General features: G+C 43.9%; 1 protein-coding gene across 4 annotated transcripts in view; it reads right to left on the reverse strand.

Moving 5' to 3' along the window:
- The window catches only part of usp32 (ubiquitin specific peptidase 32), a 67,443-nt gene that overhangs the window by 21,418 nt on the left and 25,528 nt on the right, over positions 1–20,497 (reverse strand). The window contains exons 3-16 of one of the 4 annotated variants that reach the window (XM_085479033.1): positions 17,551–17,656; positions 15,116–15,234; positions 12,365–12,524; positions 5,605–5,736; positions 5,336–5,443; positions 4,907–5,022; positions 3,617–3,679; positions 3,215–3,298; positions 3,050–3,111; positions 2,862–2,964; positions 1,882–2,068; positions 1,611–1,786; positions 953–1,093; positions 194–311 (exon numbers count right to left, since the gene is read on the reverse strand). In XM_085479033.1, the coding sequence (XP_085335159.1) occupies positions 194–311; positions 953–1,093; positions 1,611–1,786; positions 1,882–2,068; positions 2,862–2,964; positions 3,050–3,111; positions 3,215–3,298; positions 3,617–3,679; positions 4,907–5,022; positions 5,336–5,443; positions 5,605–5,736; positions 12,365–12,524; positions 15,116–15,234; positions 17,551–17,656 (1,675 nt within the window). Of the gene's footprint in view, positions 1–145; positions 312–952; positions 1,094–1,610; positions 1,790–1,881; positions 2,069–2,861; positions 2,965–3,049; positions 3,112–3,214; positions 3,299–3,616; positions 3,680–4,906; positions 5,023–5,335; positions 5,444–5,604; positions 5,737–12,364; positions 12,525–15,115; positions 15,235–17,550; positions 17,657–20,497 lie in introns of all 4 variants that reach the window. The other 3 variants (XM_085479031.1, XM_085479032.1, XM_085479029.1) reach the window with 3 other exon arrangements.

Here is a 20,497-nt window from a genome sequence, read left to right on the forward strand (position 1 = left end):
TGTGCCGTGGGTTCACTCCAGAGAATCGCCTGGGTTGGATCAGTCAACTTAAAGAAGATTAACGGAGAGGAGGCGGGGGATGCGGGGTTGCTGAATGAAGCACTGTTCGACGGCTTGCTCTGGTCTTGCTGCAGGCTTACGTTACCTCTTGTGGGGGGTAAATTCGGTGGGAACATTCGCAGGCTGGTCATACCCATATTGACCCAGATGTTGGACTGGGGGGAGCGCGTGGCCGGCTGCTGGCGAAGGAAGAGGAGGTAGCGGGGGAAGAGTTCCAGCTCCGGCTGGCCTGTCTTACTTTCCAAGATTACCTGCAGGGGAAGGAATTTCAAAGGCCCATGAAACATTCTTGTACTAATAATCAACATAAAACACAAGAGACATGCAGCACATCTGAATATAAACCTTTTTTCTGCACTCTCAACTTTAATCTGCACTTAAATCTGAAACCATGTGACTTCTACGCAGCTAAAGTGGAGTACAATAAATGCACGTAATACTAGTAAAGTAGGATATTTACTGAGAGAACATGTGCTTACTATCTGCATGTTGCTGAAGTTCAACAGATGACCTTATGTACAATATAAAGCCCCTGAGGAAACTGTTGTTGTGATTTGGAGCTTTATAAATAAAGCTGAATTTGACGGCAGTGTGGTAACCCGTGGAAACGTCACCAGTGCTAATGACTGTCACAGTCGTGGTTCTCTGTGCATGCTTGGATAAAAGCGAGGGAGTACAAAAACACACATGTGCTGTATTTATTTTTATTGAATTTGTATAGAAAGCAGCTACTTTTGAACTTCCAGTGCACTTTTCAGTTTTGCCTACACACTCATTTGTTTGCTCATGGATGACCTGCTCCAGCCCAGCAGCTGACTGATTATTCCCAGGTACTGCATCACAGTGAAAGTGAAGTTCATTAGCTTGTGAGTGGTTTGCTGTGTTCACTCACCGGTCGCGGCAGGCTGAGGTTGGCACCGTACCAGTGGTAGAGCGCCCGCCACACAGGCTCTGGCACCGTCTCAAAGTCTCTGCGAGGCAGCAGCTGCAGGGAGCGTTTTAGCCTGCCGCCCTCCATAGTTAACGTGGGCGCCTGCACAGGACACGGGACACACATCAGCATTCGAATAAGGGCACAAAGACGCTGGTCTGTCTCTCTGAATTACGCATAATAAAAAGAGACAGCACCCTGATGCTACACACGAGCAGAAATGCTGCGATGATTACAGAAAGATAAGACAAAAGGAAAGAGAGGTGCCATCTGGCCCCGCGGAGCCTTTGCCAGCAGATGAGGAGCGACTCCAAAACAAACCGAGAAAGAATCTGGTCATACGGTTTGGGTTTGTTTACACGTGCTAAAGATTGCAGACGCCCTCATTGTCAAAAGCCAGGACCACATCTGTCTGTTAGACGCACAGCTTTGTAAAACATGATGCATGAGCACCACCCAGAATGCAAATCAGGAGGGAGTGCAACGCTGCTGGAATGAGCGGCTTCTCTGAGCTCGTGTGTCAAACATACGCTCCAGCTGAGCTGTGAACGTGATACGGGACGCGCGCTATGCCTGAAAAGCTGCGACCTTATTACAGCCATACTGAGTTAGTCCTTGCCTTCATGGGGTCAGTGGTGACCAGAGGCTGGTTGTCGATGGCTCCAGGTCTTTGTGCTGCCAGCTGGGAGGGGAGGTGGCCGTTGGCTCCAGAAAAACACTGATTGTTGTTGTCTGAGACGTTGTGCTGACGTGCGAAACAGCTCTCTGTGGCTGAGGCTACCTGTGGGCTCAGTGCTGCTGAGACAGAGAGGGAGCAGAGCAAATACATAGTACAAAAATAACACCCACGATTTTCATTTTGATCTACAATCCGTGATGTGCGGACTGACCAGTTTCTGTAGCCTCTGAGGCACTGGACACGGCATCGGGTGACCTCTCCTCGGTGGGGCTGACGTGGCCGGACGTGGCCGGTCCTCCCAGGCTTTCAGGGAGGGCAGGCTCAACGGTGGCCGTGGCCATTGGAGTTCTGAGTGAGCTCAGGATGGACGGCTGTTCCACCACGATGCCCTTATGCTCCTGAGGGGAAGACGACACAATTGGCAAGATTGTTTACCGTGAGAGCCGCTATCACGTTTTATCTTACTGGCTGATGGTCACTGCTTCTGTCCCAGTGAAGTTACAGCACAAGATGCAACGATGAGTCTGACACACTGACTGGAAGTGCATGAATGGAAACAGAAACTGTCGCAGATGTTTTTAAGTGGGGGAAAATATAAATACATATACCACTGCTAAATCGCACACACCCGAGACATATATAGATAATAACAGGACAGCTGTCACGCATGTAATGGCCTGTAGCTAAGCTTTGTAGTGATGTATGAACGTGAATGAGAGGTGAAGGTGAAAACAGGGCACTCGACTTTAAAAGGCCCCGGATAAACAAATGCATGGAGTAACGAGATTGTGACCAGTTCCCGTTTATGTGCAGAAAAGGCGACTCAAAGAGTGTCCGCTGAATATTCGATCCTGTGCCGTTCACCGCACAGCATCACGGGACGCTGCCTAACATATGTTAACCACAGTGCTGTCAGCTATTAGCAGCTATATTTAAAGCTTTCCCCATAATGACAATGTTTGACAACCTCCCCGTACCCTTAATGACAAGTTGTGACATCTTGGTACATATCAGAGGTGGTTTGACGACCATCAGAACAGGTTCCAGGTGTTAGACAGAGATCAGACTCATTTCTAACGCGCGCTCAATCATTTTGCTCCCGACGCCAGAAACCTGCTCAGCTCAGAAAACAGAAACAGACGTCTGAGGGGAAAAGAGCTCAATAAAAACTCCCGTTAATGCACTACTTACATATTTAACGTAGTCTTTCCACTGCTGCCACCACAGCATCGAGATGAGGAACCAGTTCTGGCCTTGCTGCAGCCCATGTCTGCTCTCCCTCTCTAACCAACCCCTACACACACACACAAAGGAGAAAATCACAAATCGGACCTTTCAACCAAACAATGACTGGACAGGTGGCGAGGACAGGTACGTACCTGATGATTTGCCCCTCCTCCTCTGGAGTAGCAGGCCTGAGCCCCAGGACTATGTGGCACACCTGAACCGAGATAAAGATGAAAATACACGAGGATAACGAATAAATACTCAACTTCAATGTGAACACTGTGTGAGTTTTAAGACTGTAGCATCTGGGTGCTGACCTGAAAAAGCAGGTTCAGGAACTCGTTGGCCAAAGCGCTCTTTACACTCCAGATCTGGTAGTCCTCGAGGGTCAGGTGACCCAGCTGGTGGAGAGTGAAATAGAACCAAGGCGAACATAATCAGGCACGCAACTCTGAAAATAAACACTGCTGTGACACCTTCGAATAGCTGTGGGTAAGATAAGGTGGCTGAGGACTGCGAGGTTATTGTCAGTGAGCAGCCAACACTCACACGGCCGCGTGAAAAGTGTTTGCTTTTTCTGAATGAGAGCAATGATTTCTTTAAAGCTGCAGACGCTTTAAAAGCCTTAAAAATTAATCATGAATACTAATGAGCATTTATGTATTTAGAGGTTTTGCACAGGACTGTGTTCCAACGACGATAACATGGAGCTGTCTTACCTTAGTTGTGTCGTGCATCTTTAGGATGTCTTCTACTATGTCTGACACACTACTCTGCAGCTCCTGCAACAGCAACACAATAGATCAGCATGCAGCAAAACACAGTAAGCGCCTCGTCTTAACCTCCTCCAGATCTGCAGCAGGCCATCACTGAGCTCCCGGACAGTCTGACGCGCAACCTGCTGACACTCGATGCTCTGATGTCTCAGACTTGGATTTAGGTTGGGTGAGCATGGGAGCAGTGGACGGCACCACTTCGTTCATCCTTTGGTACCTGACTGCGCGTTTGCACCACGTGAGGCCGGGCATTGTCGTGCACCAGTAAGAACCCACTACACCAGAGCAGGGTCTGACAGTGGGTCAGTGGAGTTCATGCTGGTACCTGATGGCAGCCAGGGTGCCGTTAACTAGCCTGTAGAGGTCTGTATGTCCCTCTGTGGATATGCCCCCCTACTGAACAAGGTTACATGCAACAATGTTCCCCATGACTCATTCAGACCCTTTTACATCTGTCACATGTGCTCAGGGTGAACCTGCTCTCATCTGTGAAAAACAGAAGGTGCCAGTGATGGACAGTGGTGGACCAGTGGAGGATGATGGGCTCTCAGGCCACCGTCATGAAGTCTGGTTGTTTGGTCAGAGACATTCACACCAGTGCTGGAGGTCATTTTGTAGCTCTGGCGGTGCTTATCCTGTTCCTCTGTGCACAAAGGAGCAGATACCGGTCCTGCTGACGGTTAAGGACCTTCTGGAGTCGTGTCCAGCTCTCCTTGAGTAACTGTTGGTCTCCTGGAATCTCCTTCATGTTCTTCAGACTGTGCTGAAGCAAACAGCAATCCTTCTGGCAATGGCAAAATATTGATGTGCCATCCTGGAGGAGTTGAACTACCTGTGCAACCTCTGCAGGGTCCAGGTATCGCCTAATGCTACCAGTAACGCCCCTAGCCAAATGCAAAACTAGTGAAAAAAAACACACGAGGAGGGAGAAATATCGATGCTGATAGTGGAAAAGTTCACAAAGAGAACAAATTTACAGATTTACATTCTATTTATGCTGAATGTGCATATTTGCATACGTCTCTTAAACAGATCAGAAAATATTTTGTTATCAGAAAAAGAAAAACCTCTCTCACTCACAAAACCCTGACTGCTATAATTACCTTCCACAGTTAAAAGAACAGAGCACAGTTCTGTGCATGAGTCAGGTTCCAGTAGGCATAAATATGAAAGTTCACCCTTGATCGCACTGGAGGGTTGTGTGCGTGTGTGTGACAGTGTGAGTTTACTTACAGGGAGTAAGTCTGTCCGATTGTCCTTCCACACCTCCAGCAAGGCCACCACCATTTCATGAAGCTCATCTCGAGACAGAACCCCATCACGGTCCACATCAAACACTTTAAAGCAAACTGGAAGTGAAAGAGACCAAAAAGACGTTTATGATGTTGATGAAGCACCACGCCGATGCATCGTGCCGTTCAGTGTACGAGCAGGAAATCCGACACGCTGCCACTGCTGCCAGTGCAAATGTAATTTCAAGCACCAGTGGAAGTCCTGATGAGAGCGGTCCATGACTGTACCGACCGATCGGGACTTTCTTTAAGGAAAAAAAAGACATTTAAACCCTGGATATCAGCTTCAACTGAGAAACGGGCTTGTTATGGGCAGCGGTGGGACTTGTGTGGGGTGTCTGTGTGGATCTGAATCCACAGCGAGCCTTACATTTCTGTCTCTCAGCAACAGGCCCCCTGCAGCATGCGGAGAGCCCACAAGAGATCTCTTTAAAGTCGATGTGATTGTCCCGATTTTCATCGAAGGCGTGAAACAAGCCTAAAAAACAAGATCAACAACACATAACATTAGGCACGCTTAAAGCAGGTCGTGTTCTCTGCTGAGGTCGCGTATTCAAAGCGAGAACGCCACTTTGGTCTCGTTTCTTCATCATTATTGCAAAGCTATGCAGATATGAAAGTGAGCAAGTATCGTCTTACCTTCACTCAGTGACGCATGAATAGGAGGAGAGACGAGAGGAACGAAGGTTTCCAAGTCAAAGCGGCCGGTCCTGGACTGAGCTTTCAGCAACCAGTAGCGCTTCTCCAAGTCTATAATGTCAGACTCCTCCACTGCAGGAGACGCACAGAGACGGGCAGTCAGATATTTGTCACTGAAGGATCGTACTGCAGGCGAATGTTGCACAGTGACATTTGATTGAGCAGTTTCTCCACACTTTCCAAGAATTAGGAACAGCAAATCAGAAAGTTTTTATGAGACAGGTTTAAAGCCTGTTTGGACTTTCTAAAGTCAACGCATTCATCCAGAGACTGCCAACATATACATAAAGTGAAAACGAGACAAATGCAGAAGAACAAAATAAAACAAAAACTATATTTCTTCCTGAGACTGGCTCCAGGACGTCCGGTGTGCTAACACAACCGGCTGGGCTCCATCCACCGTTTCTGGGGTGTTGGTGTTTCTGCATCACTAAATGGAAGCACGGGACAGATGAGGTGCTGTGGTACAGAACAGCCAAGAACACGAGAGCCAAACGTCGTGTTCTGTTAGTCTGTTGCTGGGAACTCATAAACAGGTGTGTTAGTCTGTACACTGCTGCTCACAGTTGATTAAATCAGCATGCCAAACAAGCTAGCTAGTATCAGCTGATAACTTCACTCCACCCCCTTTTGCTCAAGGTCACTTCAAAATGTCACGTTGGAAGCTGACGGAGCCGTCTGTGTTTTTATTTCAAACAATATTATCCTGGTTACAGTAACAAAACTATGGAACAGCTGCCACGCGGCTACACGGTTACTGTCTGCGGCACTGAGCCACAGAGCCAAAACGAATGTGTAATTTAAAATGGAACAACAAAGAAACAGTTGAAACACCGCAGATCTGAATTTGACCTGATTTCTGTAAATGACCAATCCAGCACCGTTGATGTGAGAATGGAAAGATAAAAGCAAACTGTATTTTAGATCGTCCAGATGAAAGCCGTTTGCAAACATGCACTGCAGACCTGAACGTCTCTTTACATGTGAGGCGCATCAGCATGTCTAATGCAGGCAGATCAGCTGTTAATGCAGCCCAGCGTACATGAAGCATCTGCGTTAATCGTTATCTTTTTCTTTACAGGTTATTAAGCTTAATCGGATATTTTTACTTAAGCTGTGTCGGCTAAAACTTCTAAACTTCAAACCTTCTTCTTGCATCTTCATTACTGATGCACATTTTTCTCACGTCATGCAGCTCTAACTGAATTTTATTACTGTACAAACCATGCAAACGGAGAAAAATAACACTGTGTACTGAATCATAAATATGGTGCTTGAGGGCAAAGAGGAAAGAAAACACGGGAGCATGCGATCCATAAGTGATGCTGCTGACAGGTGAGGGAAGAACTTCTGTGGGAGTATGGAGGAGCAACACGACACGAGCGCACTCAGATACTTTATCGTACATCAGCAGAAGAAAGGATCTCCTGGGGAGAACCAGGCTGTCTCCACTGCCTCAGCAGAGCTCGGTCATTATCCTCCACTGAGAAACAGTCGGCCAGCTTCTCCTAGCAGCTGGTTTGGTTATGTTCCCGTCTACGTTCACATCTTCTCCATGAGAACAGTCTAAAAGGATGAAGGTCGTTCTGTTTCCTTTCTGATTTCTTTAAACGGTTTAAATAACTAATACAGAATGAAAGCATTGCAACTGCTGCAAACAAAACAGTGACAAAAAGGTGTGTGAGAAGACACGCTGAACACTAGTTCAGTATTTAAAGCGCTGTGTGTGTTTATGGCTTTAAGCACGTTGCTCAGTGAGACTGAGAAAGAACCAATAAATTGATAATATTGAGCCTATTTCATGTCAGCAATGAAAGCCGGCTAAAACGACGACTTTGTGGTGTCACAACTCTCACTGATTATAACAGAGCGTTTTGTTAATGTTTAAAGACAGGTCAGGATGTTGTTCTTTCAGGTGTAGCCCAGGTGACGTTTAACCATCCGAAAGAAAGAAATACAAAAATTTATTCAAACGTGTCATCGGAAATTTAATACAAGTCCACAAGTACAAATTTAGGATCATATAAACTAATTATTGCTAATTAAGCAATTACATTTGGTGACCACACACACACACACACACACACACACACACACACACACACACACACACACACACACACACACAATCATCATCAGTAAACCCAGGGTAGGGTTATGCAATGAGCAATGGGAGAATTTGCCTCTGGTTGTCACAAAGTGATACGGATCAGACCGATATAGCACATGAAGCTCCGCCCGGGGTAACAACCAGCCTCCTCCTTTAACTTTCTAATCTGCAGCTTAAGCTAACTGGATTCAGCAGCTAGTCAGCTAGCCTGTGGCAGGTAGCCAAAATGATAATAGTTGTCAAACGCAGACGTATGAATCAAATGGCCGGCACTTCCTGGTAGAAACTGGACTGTGGATTCTCGGTCAGGTGGGCTGAAAGCTTGTTTTTAGCAGCTACGGGTAACAAACAGGTTGCAGTGATGGGAGGCAGGTGAAGCTGAAGCCCAGACTTCTCTCTGACTCAGAGAAGGTTTTTATAACTCTCTGTAGTAAAGACACGGACGTCGACACAGCTCGACGACCTTTCTCACTTCCTGGTTCAGACATTTAAAGTTAAAGGAAACACTGAATACAAAACGAATGATTTACACCAGGGACTGTACGGAGACTGCATGGAGGAAATGATACAAGCCAGAAATATTACTGAAGGCTCTGATTCAGTCAAATGACGGTCTGACTGCTAATCTATAAAACTCACGAGGCTCACTTTGGATCCACTCCTGCACATCTCCCATCCACCATAGGCTCACTTCTACAAACACTGGCGTAGACTCGAAGACACACAAGAGCCATTCTTTGCTGGATTTAACGTCTTTATAATGATGATGAGCTTCAGTTTAGCAGTCTTCTCTTCTGAGTACGTGCATTAACTTCTACAGAGCCCAAGGACCTGCACTGCTGCTATGCTAGATGTGCTACTCAGATGCTGGTACGCATAAATCTACCAACGAAAAACAAATCCAGGTACTTTTCATTTGAATGACAAAACCGATCTGATGACGGGCCGTTACACGTCATGGCGCCCTGCAGGTCTGATACCCACCCAGAGGTGCTACTCTGTCCGAGTGGCAGCAGAGATACCATACCATTATCCAGGGAACATCCTTACACAGGTGTTGCCACCGCCAGTACGTAGCACAGCAAAACTCCCCGCATCAGCTGCCTGGAAGGTTATTTCCAAGGATTTCTACTCAAATAACTCCAAGATAGCATCCAAGCTAGCATGTTAGCAGCAGATTCACCGTGCTAAGCTCCGCCGCGAGTCACGCTTTATGTTCTCGTTCTGGAAAGAGTCATGAACCAGGGCCGTGTCAGTCATGCTCTCTCTTCATCTCACACTCACAAATACAGATCAAGAGACGCAAAGGTAAGAGGATAAGCTGGTAGCAGCCAGATTAAAGACAACCTCAGCTTCTCTGGACAACACAGCTTCTTTGCAGCCATCTGAACTTAACGGGCTAAATTTACTTCTTGGTCTTGTGAAAACACTGACCTACAGCAAACAACAGAACGTGCTTTTGTTTGACATGCCAGCAATCACTGCTGTTCGTACGATCGCTCCATCGTTACTCTCACTGTAACTGTGAGACGCAAATGTGGAAAACTGAGCTAAAAGCCACAAACCAATGTGACACACCCACATGCATCTCTCTGTGTTTGTGGAACAATGTGGATCTAAGGTATAATGAGGTCAGGGAATCATGTGGCATGAAGTTGGCTAAGAAATCGTTTTAGAATAACGTTTTTAAAAAATCTGATTTGTGGAGACGTGTTGACAGAATAAGTGTACTGCTACATCACACACTACTTCTTTTAAAAGACTTTTTGCAAGCATAGACACACTATGACCTGCTTATGTCGAGCTTAGTATGCGAGGACGTCCTCAACACAATAACAGTAACCAATTTTTTTCTTTTCTTTTTTGTCTTAAACTCTTTGTCGTAGAGTAAAAACTTGCTGTTTCTGAGTGACGTAATCATGTTTTTAGACACACTGTGCTGTAGATCAAACGTCTGGGCTGGTAATAAGGCTTTGTATCTGCAAACCACAGCGTGTTTCTAAAGTGAACTGTAGGGTATGAAAAGGTTTCATTATCAAGCCTTTTTCAGCTCCTTCATTTTACACAAGCAAAGCAAAGTTTCTCTCATCAGGACAATATCTTTAAGGACTCGTGTAACGTCCTGTACTGCACACGCTGCACTATACTACACTTACTGACCCTGAACAGTCTTTCACAAATCAATCAGTAACATCAGGCAGAAATAAAACCACCCATTCAAATACTTTTGTTACATAAGAGCCGGCTGGGACAGAGGTGGCTGTCAGCATGGGAAGACACTCGACAGCATCAACATTCATGTTCTCTGGTTCACACTTTGACAAGAACTCGCGATTCATATGAAGGAGTGATGGAGTCACGAAGCTGGAAGACGACATGAAATAAGAATCGGGGTCAGTGGGTTTAAAAACAGCACGTTTTAAGTGTAACGCTGTCGGAGCTGGAACGCACGCCGGGAGACGTTTGTGGTGTTTCCTGAGACGTTTGCTCTCCAAGACCGAGGTGCAGGAAGAAGAAGATGGAAATGGGAAAATGTCCGTTTCACTCACTACGATATGGCAGAACATCACACAGTGAATCTATCACGTCCCTGAAATATTTCACTTTTAGTCCCTGCTTTTTTATTTAACCTCCCACTGAGATTCAAAACCTCTTTCTTAAGGGAGACCTGGCCGAAACAGGCAGCAGCAAGTATCTCACAGTTACAAATATTACACAATTAAACACAGGCAACAACAACAACAACAACACACAAACAAAATGTAATTAAAATGACATCAGTCTCATTGAAACAGGTGTGGAAGGATCCTGAGTTTTAATTTTTCAGTGGTTCTGCAGCTCGGTCCAAGCCGAGGGTTCAGTTCGTGCAAACAGAACAGAAAGCAACAAGACGAAGAGAATAACCACCAGCACGTTTCGCTGCTTCGAATTCAGGAACAAATATTTACAAATAATCAAACGTTCTGCGCGACCAATCAGACGGGGCTGCACCTTCACATTCAACAGGCTCCTCCCAGCAGCCTGTGTTTACTGGTATACAGTGTTGGTCAAGTTACTTGAAAAAAGTAATCAGTAACTAATTACTGATTACTTCCCCAAAAAAGTAATCCCGTTACTTTACTGATTACTTATTTTCAAAAGTAATTAATTACTTAGTTACTTTTTAAAAACAGGATTTACAACCTGAAGAGGTGATAAATAGATCTTTCAGCCCAATTCTACTTTTTCTACATAATCATACAAAATGTAATCAAATGGAAAAGTCCCTTTTTAAAACTTGTTTTATTAGTTTTAATCTTTTAACTTTATGCATCAAGCAAACATTAAATTATCTGCAACATTCTCTGACTGGAAGAAATTAGTTTAACATTTAAACCTATTTTCTGCACATTCCAGCACATAAAATAAAATATTTTTTGTGTTTACACTCAGTCTTTCAAATAGATGCAAGTAAAACACAGCAGAAAATAAATAAAGTCAAAAGACTCAGCGGTCCTGTTGCTCTATTTTCACCTGTAAAGCAGGAGTGGGGTAGGCGGAGGTTTACCCTGGTGCAGGTGTGCCGCGGTCAGTGGAAGAATCCGCGAGTTTCTCTGTGAGTTTCCCATTACGTCGTAGCTACTCGGTGCTTGTTGGAAGTTTAGGGGTTTTTTCGCTGTAAAAAGAAGTTTTCTTCCCACGCACAGCGGACACTAATGTTTTTGTCACTTTTTATGGAATCAAACTCAAAGTAAGGTCAGTACTTCCACGCTTTAAACGCTGCACGCTCATACTCTCTCTGCACTCCATATATGATCCATTGTTGATCTGCACACAGCTGTTGTCACTAACGTCGCACTCGCTTACGTCACTGTCATGAGACATTCTCGCAAAAAAATTACGGTTTTAGTAACGCAGTAACGCAGCGTTCCTACGGGAAAGTAACGGTAATCTAATTACTGTTTTTGCAATAGTAATCCCTTACTTTACTCGTTACTTGAAAAAAGTAATCAGATTACAGTAGCGCGTTACTTGTAACGCGTTACTGCCCATCTCTGCTGGTATATGTCATCACCTTCTAGCAAGAAACCTCCACATCTTGGCAGCAGCTGCTGCTCGTATTAATGCAAACTTTATACCAACTTGTGGTTCCTGGTAGCATCAGGAACACCATCAGCACAAACTGCATTCCCACCACTCAGAAGAGTCTGATGCTCTCCTTTTCTCCTTACAAACACTACTCTTCAAACCAGCTCTAACCTGCTGAAGTTTTATTTTTTTTTATTGTTTTATTTATTAATCCTCCCCTCCGCTTTAACAAGCTACAAGCCATCAATTTTCTTGGAGCAGTTTCACATTAAAAGCTTTCTAAGTTATTCTCTGTGGAGCAACATTGGTTAGTAAGGCCTTGTGCATTGCAGAGTTTGGCCAGGCAGGTCAGAATTTCTTGTAGTGACTAAAAATGCTGAATAATTATCCAGACTGATTCCAATCCAAAGTCCATCTAAAACAAACCAGGTATCAAATGAACACCTGAGCGTCTCAAGTGTGAAGTAAACACATAACATTCAGGCGCACTGCTGCAGGACGCTGTTTTAGGGGTGGCCTTACGGTGTGTGACGCCCGCTAGGGTCTGGTAGAACGTGGGCGTGTCGCTGTCATCCGTCAGCGTGACACACACTCCTCCCGACAGCAGCCATCTGGACAAAGTGAAGGCTTCCTTGTCCTGCAGGAGCCAGTTCCTGAAGCGATCGTAGTTGACCTTGTCTCCCTGCACAAACAGAAAGGCAAAATGAATCTGCTGTCGCCAAAACACCGATCGCCAGCCGTGTGCCGAGTCCATCCTCGTTTGGCTATTTAATGAGGAAAGGCTTTGGCCCGTCGCTACGGACTCATTAGCTATTGTTATTCATCAGTCAAAGTGATTTGGAGTTTAGGGCTTTTAAATTTAAACTAACAAATTACACAAAGTCTGACAAATCGAATCATTCGGTCGTGATGAGAAGCACCGACTTCTGCTTCTTGAACGTCTTTTTCCCCCAACAGAAGTTTACTGACATTTTAAAGAAGTCAGCTCATCAAAATGAGTGACAAGTGCCGGGGCAGGACTGCAGAAAGTAGCCAAGGACGAGGGCGCAAACATAGATAAGGGAAATGCACTTTGCTTCACATCAAGGTGGAAGCTCTATTCAGTTGACAGATGTCAGTTTCACGCTGCAAACATCAAACAGAGAACGACAGACGAGGCTCTAATATAAGAAACCTGATGAATCGTAACGATCCCCGATGAATGCAAATGTTCCCTCGTGCACAAACTTAGAGCTACTGTAGGCCTCGTGCACACCTGGACTACCAGTGGCCGAGGCAGCAGGTAATGCAGCCACCCCTTTAAAACCAAAGTGACACTTAAACATGTTATATGTCACAATGGCTTTGCTAAGGCCTGAACTCTGTATGTGTGCTTCAGTCAGCGAGATGATTGGCACCACAAACACAAGCTGGTCAAAATAGAGCGAGCCGAGCTGCAACACCTCCCTCTAGAAGGACTTGACTTAAATTATTTTGATACTTCAGCGATAAATAATGTTAACAGCTGCACATAAACTGTGCAACCACATTACGTACATGTGTGTGGACGTTAGCCTACATGCTGGTGCTAGCACTGCTAATGATAGCTCCAATAAACTCATTGTGAAATCATTGAGTGATATTTATTGTGCTCCAAGAAGGCTCTTAAATACACGTGCACTATTTTCAGTTGAACCTTAGGTTTGCCTTCTTTTGATGTTTTAAAACTCTTTACAGCAGCGGTCGCCGCAGACCGGTTTATGTCCAACAATATTTTCACGGACCGGCCTTAAAGGTGTGGCGGATAAATACAACAAAATAAAACCAGTGCCGGTGTCGTGCCAAAGTAGGTATCCCCGACAATGTTTCCCCTGTGCTGGGAGCACACAGGAAGTACTGATGTTTTCATTTTGTGAAAAAGTGAAAAATTAGTATCGTTACATTACCATTCAGTTTGAGGGTTACTACAGAAAATTATATATTTATTGCTCAGATGGGATTATTTTAACAAACCATTAACATTTTGGCTGATAACTATTTTTATTCTCCTGTAACTTTACTATATAAAGAGCTAAATCCTCCAAAGTTTCAGGAGTAATGCGTCATAATAAGAAGTGTTTGTGAACTAAAAATCAGCAATGTGGGAGACCGTTTGTCCGTGATTTGGACAGTCCAGCTTGTGCTCCTGACGCAGGGGAAACAAATTCTGTCGGGGGTACCAAGTTTGGCACGACACCGGCACCAAACAAAAAGGAAGATTTATTCATAACACACAGGAAAAGAAGCAGGGAAACCAAGTTAATGATAAAAACGATAAAAGAATAACGCTGAAAGCCGATAAAAACCCTGAAAACCATGAATTCCCCCCCGGAGCCTCAACTCTTGTGGCCCAGTACCAAACGACTTTTTTGTTTCTCCTGCACACAAACAATATCCCGACTCTGTTTAACCCACAAATAAGCATCTAAACAAATGAAACAATCAGTCTTGGACATGGATTTGGTTAGTGGTGATTTCAGAAGTGAACATGTAATTGCAGAAGGATAATAATGGACATAAACATCATCAGGGGAAAATGCAACACCTGAGTATTAGACTTTATTGTGTTGTGTCTCTAGAGATGTTTGCATGCTATATATAAATGCCACACTGTATATAAATGCCACTTGTTTTGCACATATTCAACTCTGTATATTTTATATATTTTATTATTATTATTATTTTATTTTTTTACTATTTAATTTGTAAAAATGTGTATACACACACACACACACACACACACACACACACACACGTAGGAAAATATTTAGTATACACATCCAGAAATGCATACACTATTATATATTGTACATATATTTATTAGTTTCAGGTTGGCCATTCTTGTATTTTGCTCGTTTGTGTTGTTGTGTTTGCACATCTCTGTTGCTTGTGGGGCTCGCACACAAGAATTTCACTCGCATGTGCTGTGCCAGTGTGCCTGCACATGTGATGTGACAATAAAAGTGATTTGATTTGATTTGATTTGTGGGAGTGGGGAGGTTTGCATGCTTTCAGGTGGTATTTTAATAACCAGCACAATGACTCGCTGATAAGCCAAACTTTGTATTATCACAGCGAGGAGGCTCCCTGTGCGCTCCTAGTAACAATGGCTCTTTTATAAGCATGTGACTGAAACCTCTGCAACGATCAAGCGCTCTGCGATAGAAGCTGAGGAGTCATTAGTCTGCAGCTCACTTGCATGAGTGCATGAGTTAACAGATTAATGCTGTGCAGTCTTTTGCAGCGTTTGCTCACCTCGCCGAAGGACTCCTTCAGGGATGCCGGGACTTCTCCATCCAGGACCTGCAGAACTGCTTCTATATCTTCCCTGGCAGCATATCCCCCCAGATCACTGGCAAACAGGCTGAAGAGGTCTGTGCACACAAACACACGAAGAAGAAAGCTCAGCTTTATCACAGGAACGCAGGCGTCCAGCACACAGCAGCAATGAGCTGATAAAAGTCTCAATGTCAATAATGTCCTGATGGATTTGAATGCCTGCGACATGTGAGATACGACTACCAGAATGAGCCTGAGGAAGAGGAGACGAACCAAAAGCATGAAAAACAAAAAGAAACGAAACATTTCAATCACTGTGGTCTCAAAACAGTCGCTCCTTCAGCTTGTAGCCTATCCTACAAAGAAATCAACCAGATGTCTCACACAGTTCTGAGAGTTTCCGGCCCATGTGTGCTTGGACAGTTAAGGTGAGCGAGCTTTTCTGAAGCTGTATATGTAGAAATACCTTCTAAAAATGATGTTTTGCAGTAAAACAGAACCACTCACCAGCTGTCATCAGTCCACTGACAAGTTCAACATTTCAATGTTTTGTTCCCAGATTAAATTCAAGTGTTTCGCTGCAGTTCCGACTTCGCTGACTCGCTTTTTCATAGTTTTCAGTCACGTGAGCGACTCGCCACCCTGTCGGGCAAAACATCGCTCCATCATGACGGTCAGCAGTGGACGGTCAGTAGTACTGCAAGACTAAAGTTTTGTTTTTATCTCGAGCCAAGACTACGTTCATCTCTTCATGGAGGGGAGACAAAGATATGAAGAGAAACCGTGATTTTTGGGGACTTGTGACCTGCTGGATGGGTAAATAACACCACCGTGTGGGAGGCGAAGAACAAGAAACTTCACCGTTAAAGCAAAGATAACTGCTACAGCTAGCTTCAAGTACCACGTGTAAATTCATTCATTTGTCACGTGTCAGAGTATTTGTCCGGTGTCGGCTAAACCATTCCTACAGTTTCACTGAGCCGCCACTGACAGCCTGGTTGCCGTGGAGAATGATTTGGCCTGTAAGGCGGGGTAGGTGTAGGTGTGTTCACAGGTTGGTGCTATATGCCACGCCCTTCTGGAAGCTGGTGCTGTGCCAAGTTAAATCTGAAGACGTTTAGAGGACAGCTGGAGGACCGCAGTACTGTTTTGTCTTCCAGGTGGACGTGTCCCAGTAGTGATGTGACAACTATGAACACTGCATCTTTTCTCTTTGATCACAGTGTATGTATATATGCATGTACCCCATCTCCTCCTTAACGAGTGCGTCGACGAATGTCATCACACATACAGTAACTATTAACATTTAAAAGATTTTTAAGAAAAACTTTTATTATAAAGCCCCAAATCTGTTTCGTTTATGTTAATTTCATCATTCGTTTGTTTTGTCACGTTCAACATATGTTGCCTATAAATAACTCGACGGATGCCAACATCCGTATCCGGGATGGATTTTGTTCCAAGTAACACTTAGCATGGAACAAAGAATGGAGACAGATATTATAAAGGACTAAACCGCAGGTTAAAATGAGTGATTGCTAGTTTCTTAAAGTTTACAGATATAAAATTGATAGTGGGGAAAAAATATCTGTGGAACGAGTCGTCTCATTATTTGTTTTATTAGCTTCTAAAATACAACAAAGAACAGTTTGATGACCTCAACAGAAATCTACATAATTGTTCATCTTTCAGTATGAAAGCAAACATCCAAGACAGCACTGGACGAGGCTTAGGATAAATGTCCGAGTCAAAGCCCAGAGGGAAATTTCACCAAGTAATCGTGGAACAAATCCAGGAGTCTGTCGGGCCTTTACACGGCTGAGATACTGAGAAGTGTTCACAAGGGTCAGCTGCTAATTAGTTCTTCACATTTTTAAACAGTACCTTCAAAACACGAGGCCTGTTAATACCTGTGCCAGAGCTCAGCCTCAGAAACAGCATTTAGTTCAGCTAAAGCTAGCTCGAACCAGCCTGATGCTGATTATTTGGTGGTGGAGATATTACCGAGTGCAACTCGCTATGAAAAGAGGTAGAGTGAAAGCACTTAAAGGTAAATATATGACAGGAAATACAGCCTCCGGATGTTTAACCATGACACCCCGTCTACATGCAAAGGGGGTTCGTTTTAGCAATTTAGAAATACTTTAACAAATGACTTTTCATAGTAGGTAATGATGTAATAAATTACTTTAATGACAGTAAGTATGTTTATCCAACTGTGGCAGTAGCCATGGCAACCCGTGATCACTCCTTGACTATAACTAAACTGCATTAGCTTAAAGCTTACATTATATCTCATAAAAAACAAATTTTAAAACGACTTTTATTCTGTTTTTTGTTTTGTTTTTTTTAAAGCGAGACAAGAGAGAGGGAAATGAAATCAACATCTCATGGCCTAAACAGATACTTACACTTTGCCTTCTCCTCATCACGTCCTCTGGTCAGAAGCACCAAACCCACGATCAGATTGTTAAAGTGCAGCCCTTTGGCAGAGCCTCCAAACGAGGTGTAGATCACCTAAAACACACACATAATCGTAACGTTAAACACGAGCTGCTCCACCGCCTGTAACACGATCGAGACGTCAGCCCATCCAAACACCACAGTGACAAAAGCTGCCAATGTGTGAGCAAAGAAGAGTTTTGACCAACGTCATCAGGTTTCACCGACAACTGAGAAAAAAAACAAAACCATTTGAAGTTTGTCGTTCAAAAATATAACAAATGTAACATTTAACATAACAGCTTGGATGCAGTAATGTTGGTGACTCTGGAATACTGCAAGACCTACAGTACGATGTCAGTAAAAGGAAAGCTGACAGGAGGAAAGTACTTCCTGTGCTGGACTTACAATTCATTTTCAGTTCAGTTTCTCAGAAGCAGCCCTGGACTAGTTTCTGTGGAACTGTGAGAGAAAATCACCCAAAACAAAAATAGAGAAATGTGCTCCTCATCTTTAAAACTATATCAGCTCGTGTTACGGAGGCGCTGCTGTCATTAAGCTAAAGGACACGCTGATGGCCTGCATAACATGACTCTGCAGTCAGAAGCTGATGAAGCATGTCCATGCCAGCAGGTCACACAGAGTACAGAAGCTTTATTTGTGGCTTTTAAAAACACGGAAGTCACACTGTGTCATACGATGCAAATTCCTAAATCCAACACTTTCACCGTCATCTGCCGCCCCTTCATCACACACTGCTGCTTAGAGTCCCAGAGAGCAGCCATTTGGCTTTCTACCTGGTAGGCTTTTAGCTAAGCTTTAGCTTCAGCCAAGTGGAAGCTACATTGGCTAGTCATTCATATGTAAATTAGGTTGTTACCTGAGAATTCTGGAGGGCAGTGGGGGTGTGTGAATGATTGCTGATTTCTAACTGCCAACTGCCTCTTTGTTTGTCGGGGGGGGGGGCTGCTAAAAGCGGTGAACTTCCTTTTGTGTTCGTCTTGATGCATTCTCAATCATCCAGGAAAATAAATCTCCAAAAGTCACCAACTTGGAGTGTTTCAGTTTGCCATCTTAGGGAGAAATCAACACACATGGGTGTATGTCCTTTGTTGCTGAGATTTATTGATAAAAACAGTACAAAAAACCAACCATTTGTACACATATTTACAAATAATAATAAAAAGTGAGTGAGTACACTTCAACATTTTCAGCAATCACTCACAATCCTGGCACTGCCATGGTATCTGTAGTCTGCATTTACCACATGTGTATCTGTAGCAGTGAACACATCGCACAGTGGCATGATTGTTCTTGCATTTGTGTTTGACCTGACACATGGCTCTTTTTCCAGGGATAGGTGTGGAGGGTTGTGTCCGAAGCAACTGTTCTTTTCTTGCCTTCTTCCCAGCTACATGAGAGTGAGCCAACTCTCCTGCAAGCTCCACCAGGAACTCCACCCGTCTTTCCTGCGTCCCGGTGCATGCTTGATACAGCACATGTGCATTCAGTGCTGCCATGTCAATCATAATTATCAAAGACCAGTGGTCTGATTGATACCACAATGGACCACTGATCAATGGTCCACTGGACCACTGATCAGACCACTGGTCAGCAAACCTGGGAAACCCACAGATAATAGTCGACGCGTCGTTTGAAGCTTTGTAAGATCACAAAAGACGCAGGAATAAGTAGCAGGATTTCAGAGTGTAATAACGGACTGAAACAGAAGATGGCAGCACTGCATGTACGAGGATGCCAGCTGCCGTTAAACCCCGACGAAGAAGAAGCTGTGTCCCAGAATTCATAGCGCAGCCCAGCGCAGTTGTCAACAATGGCGGCAGCTAGTTAGTTTTAACTTTACTCTTATTATTCTTTCTGGGTCACAAAATAAACGTTTAACATATTTTCAGGCGAGAATGTAGCTGTGTAAACCTCAAATATCTGCTCAGTTTATCAGGACACCACATATTTTCAAAAGCGCTCCGACGTTTTCGGAGACGTCTGTTACCCACTAGCTCGATAGCTAGCCGGGGGCTAGGCTAACTAGAGCCGTGAGAACACCGGACTCCCGGCAAATCGTTTTCAAACCCACCGCCGTATTTCCCTACTCAGGTTAAACATGATATATGAGTCACTTAGATAACTTAAAAATGTTGTTGTTTGGCTTTTTTTGGTGTTTTATTTGTTCCTGAGTAAATCGGTTTGTCTGAGATTAAAGTTATAGTTTTTACACAGCTGAATAAACATCAAGCAGACAGCTGATTATCAGAAGTGTGAGATGCTCCAGAATTTACTCCAGTGTCCTGTTATATTTTAGATAGCAAGGAGTTTATTAAACTTCACCGAAACAATCTGCAAATTTCATTAAAATTTAATAAACTATCTTTTTGTCTTTATTTTTAGTTAGCACATACCTTAAACACTTAACCATCTTCTTCATTTAAACCTGCATTTATTTATTTATATTAAAAAGTGACAGAAACTAAAAATACTGATGCATTCACTGATCCATGTATAAACTGTAAGTCAGGTTTGTATTCACTGCCATCCCGACTGCCAAAAACCTGCAAATAGTATTTATTGAATACACACACGCACAAAAAAAATCTCAGTGGCTTTATGAAGAGAAACGTGATCAATTTCAGTAAACGCACATTTGTGGGAAAACAAAATTAAAGGGGAAGTCCGCCGATCTACATGCAAAAGGTCAACCGTCACAGAAAGCACATTTCACCTGTGAGAGACAGCGTGTCTTTAGTGTTTCTCAGGAACATTGGTCAAGTCATAATTCTGACGATGTGACGAGTCCACGAACAACGACAAACTGGACAAAATGTGTTTAAGTTGGACAAAGAGTAGAGCTGATGAAGACACACAGGTCGGAGTGTTTTTGGAGCTTAACTCAAACTATGA

Source organism: Copadichromis virginalis, linkage group LG14 (genome assembly GCF_057382275.1).
Source record: "Copadichromis virginalis isolate Kocher_CV1m ecotype Utaka linkage group LG14, C_Virginalis_male_GT1.1, whole genome shotgun sequence".
NCBI classification, from domain to species: domain Eukaryota; kingdom Metazoa; phylum Chordata; class Actinopteri; order Cichliformes; family Cichlidae; genus Copadichromis; species Copadichromis virginalis.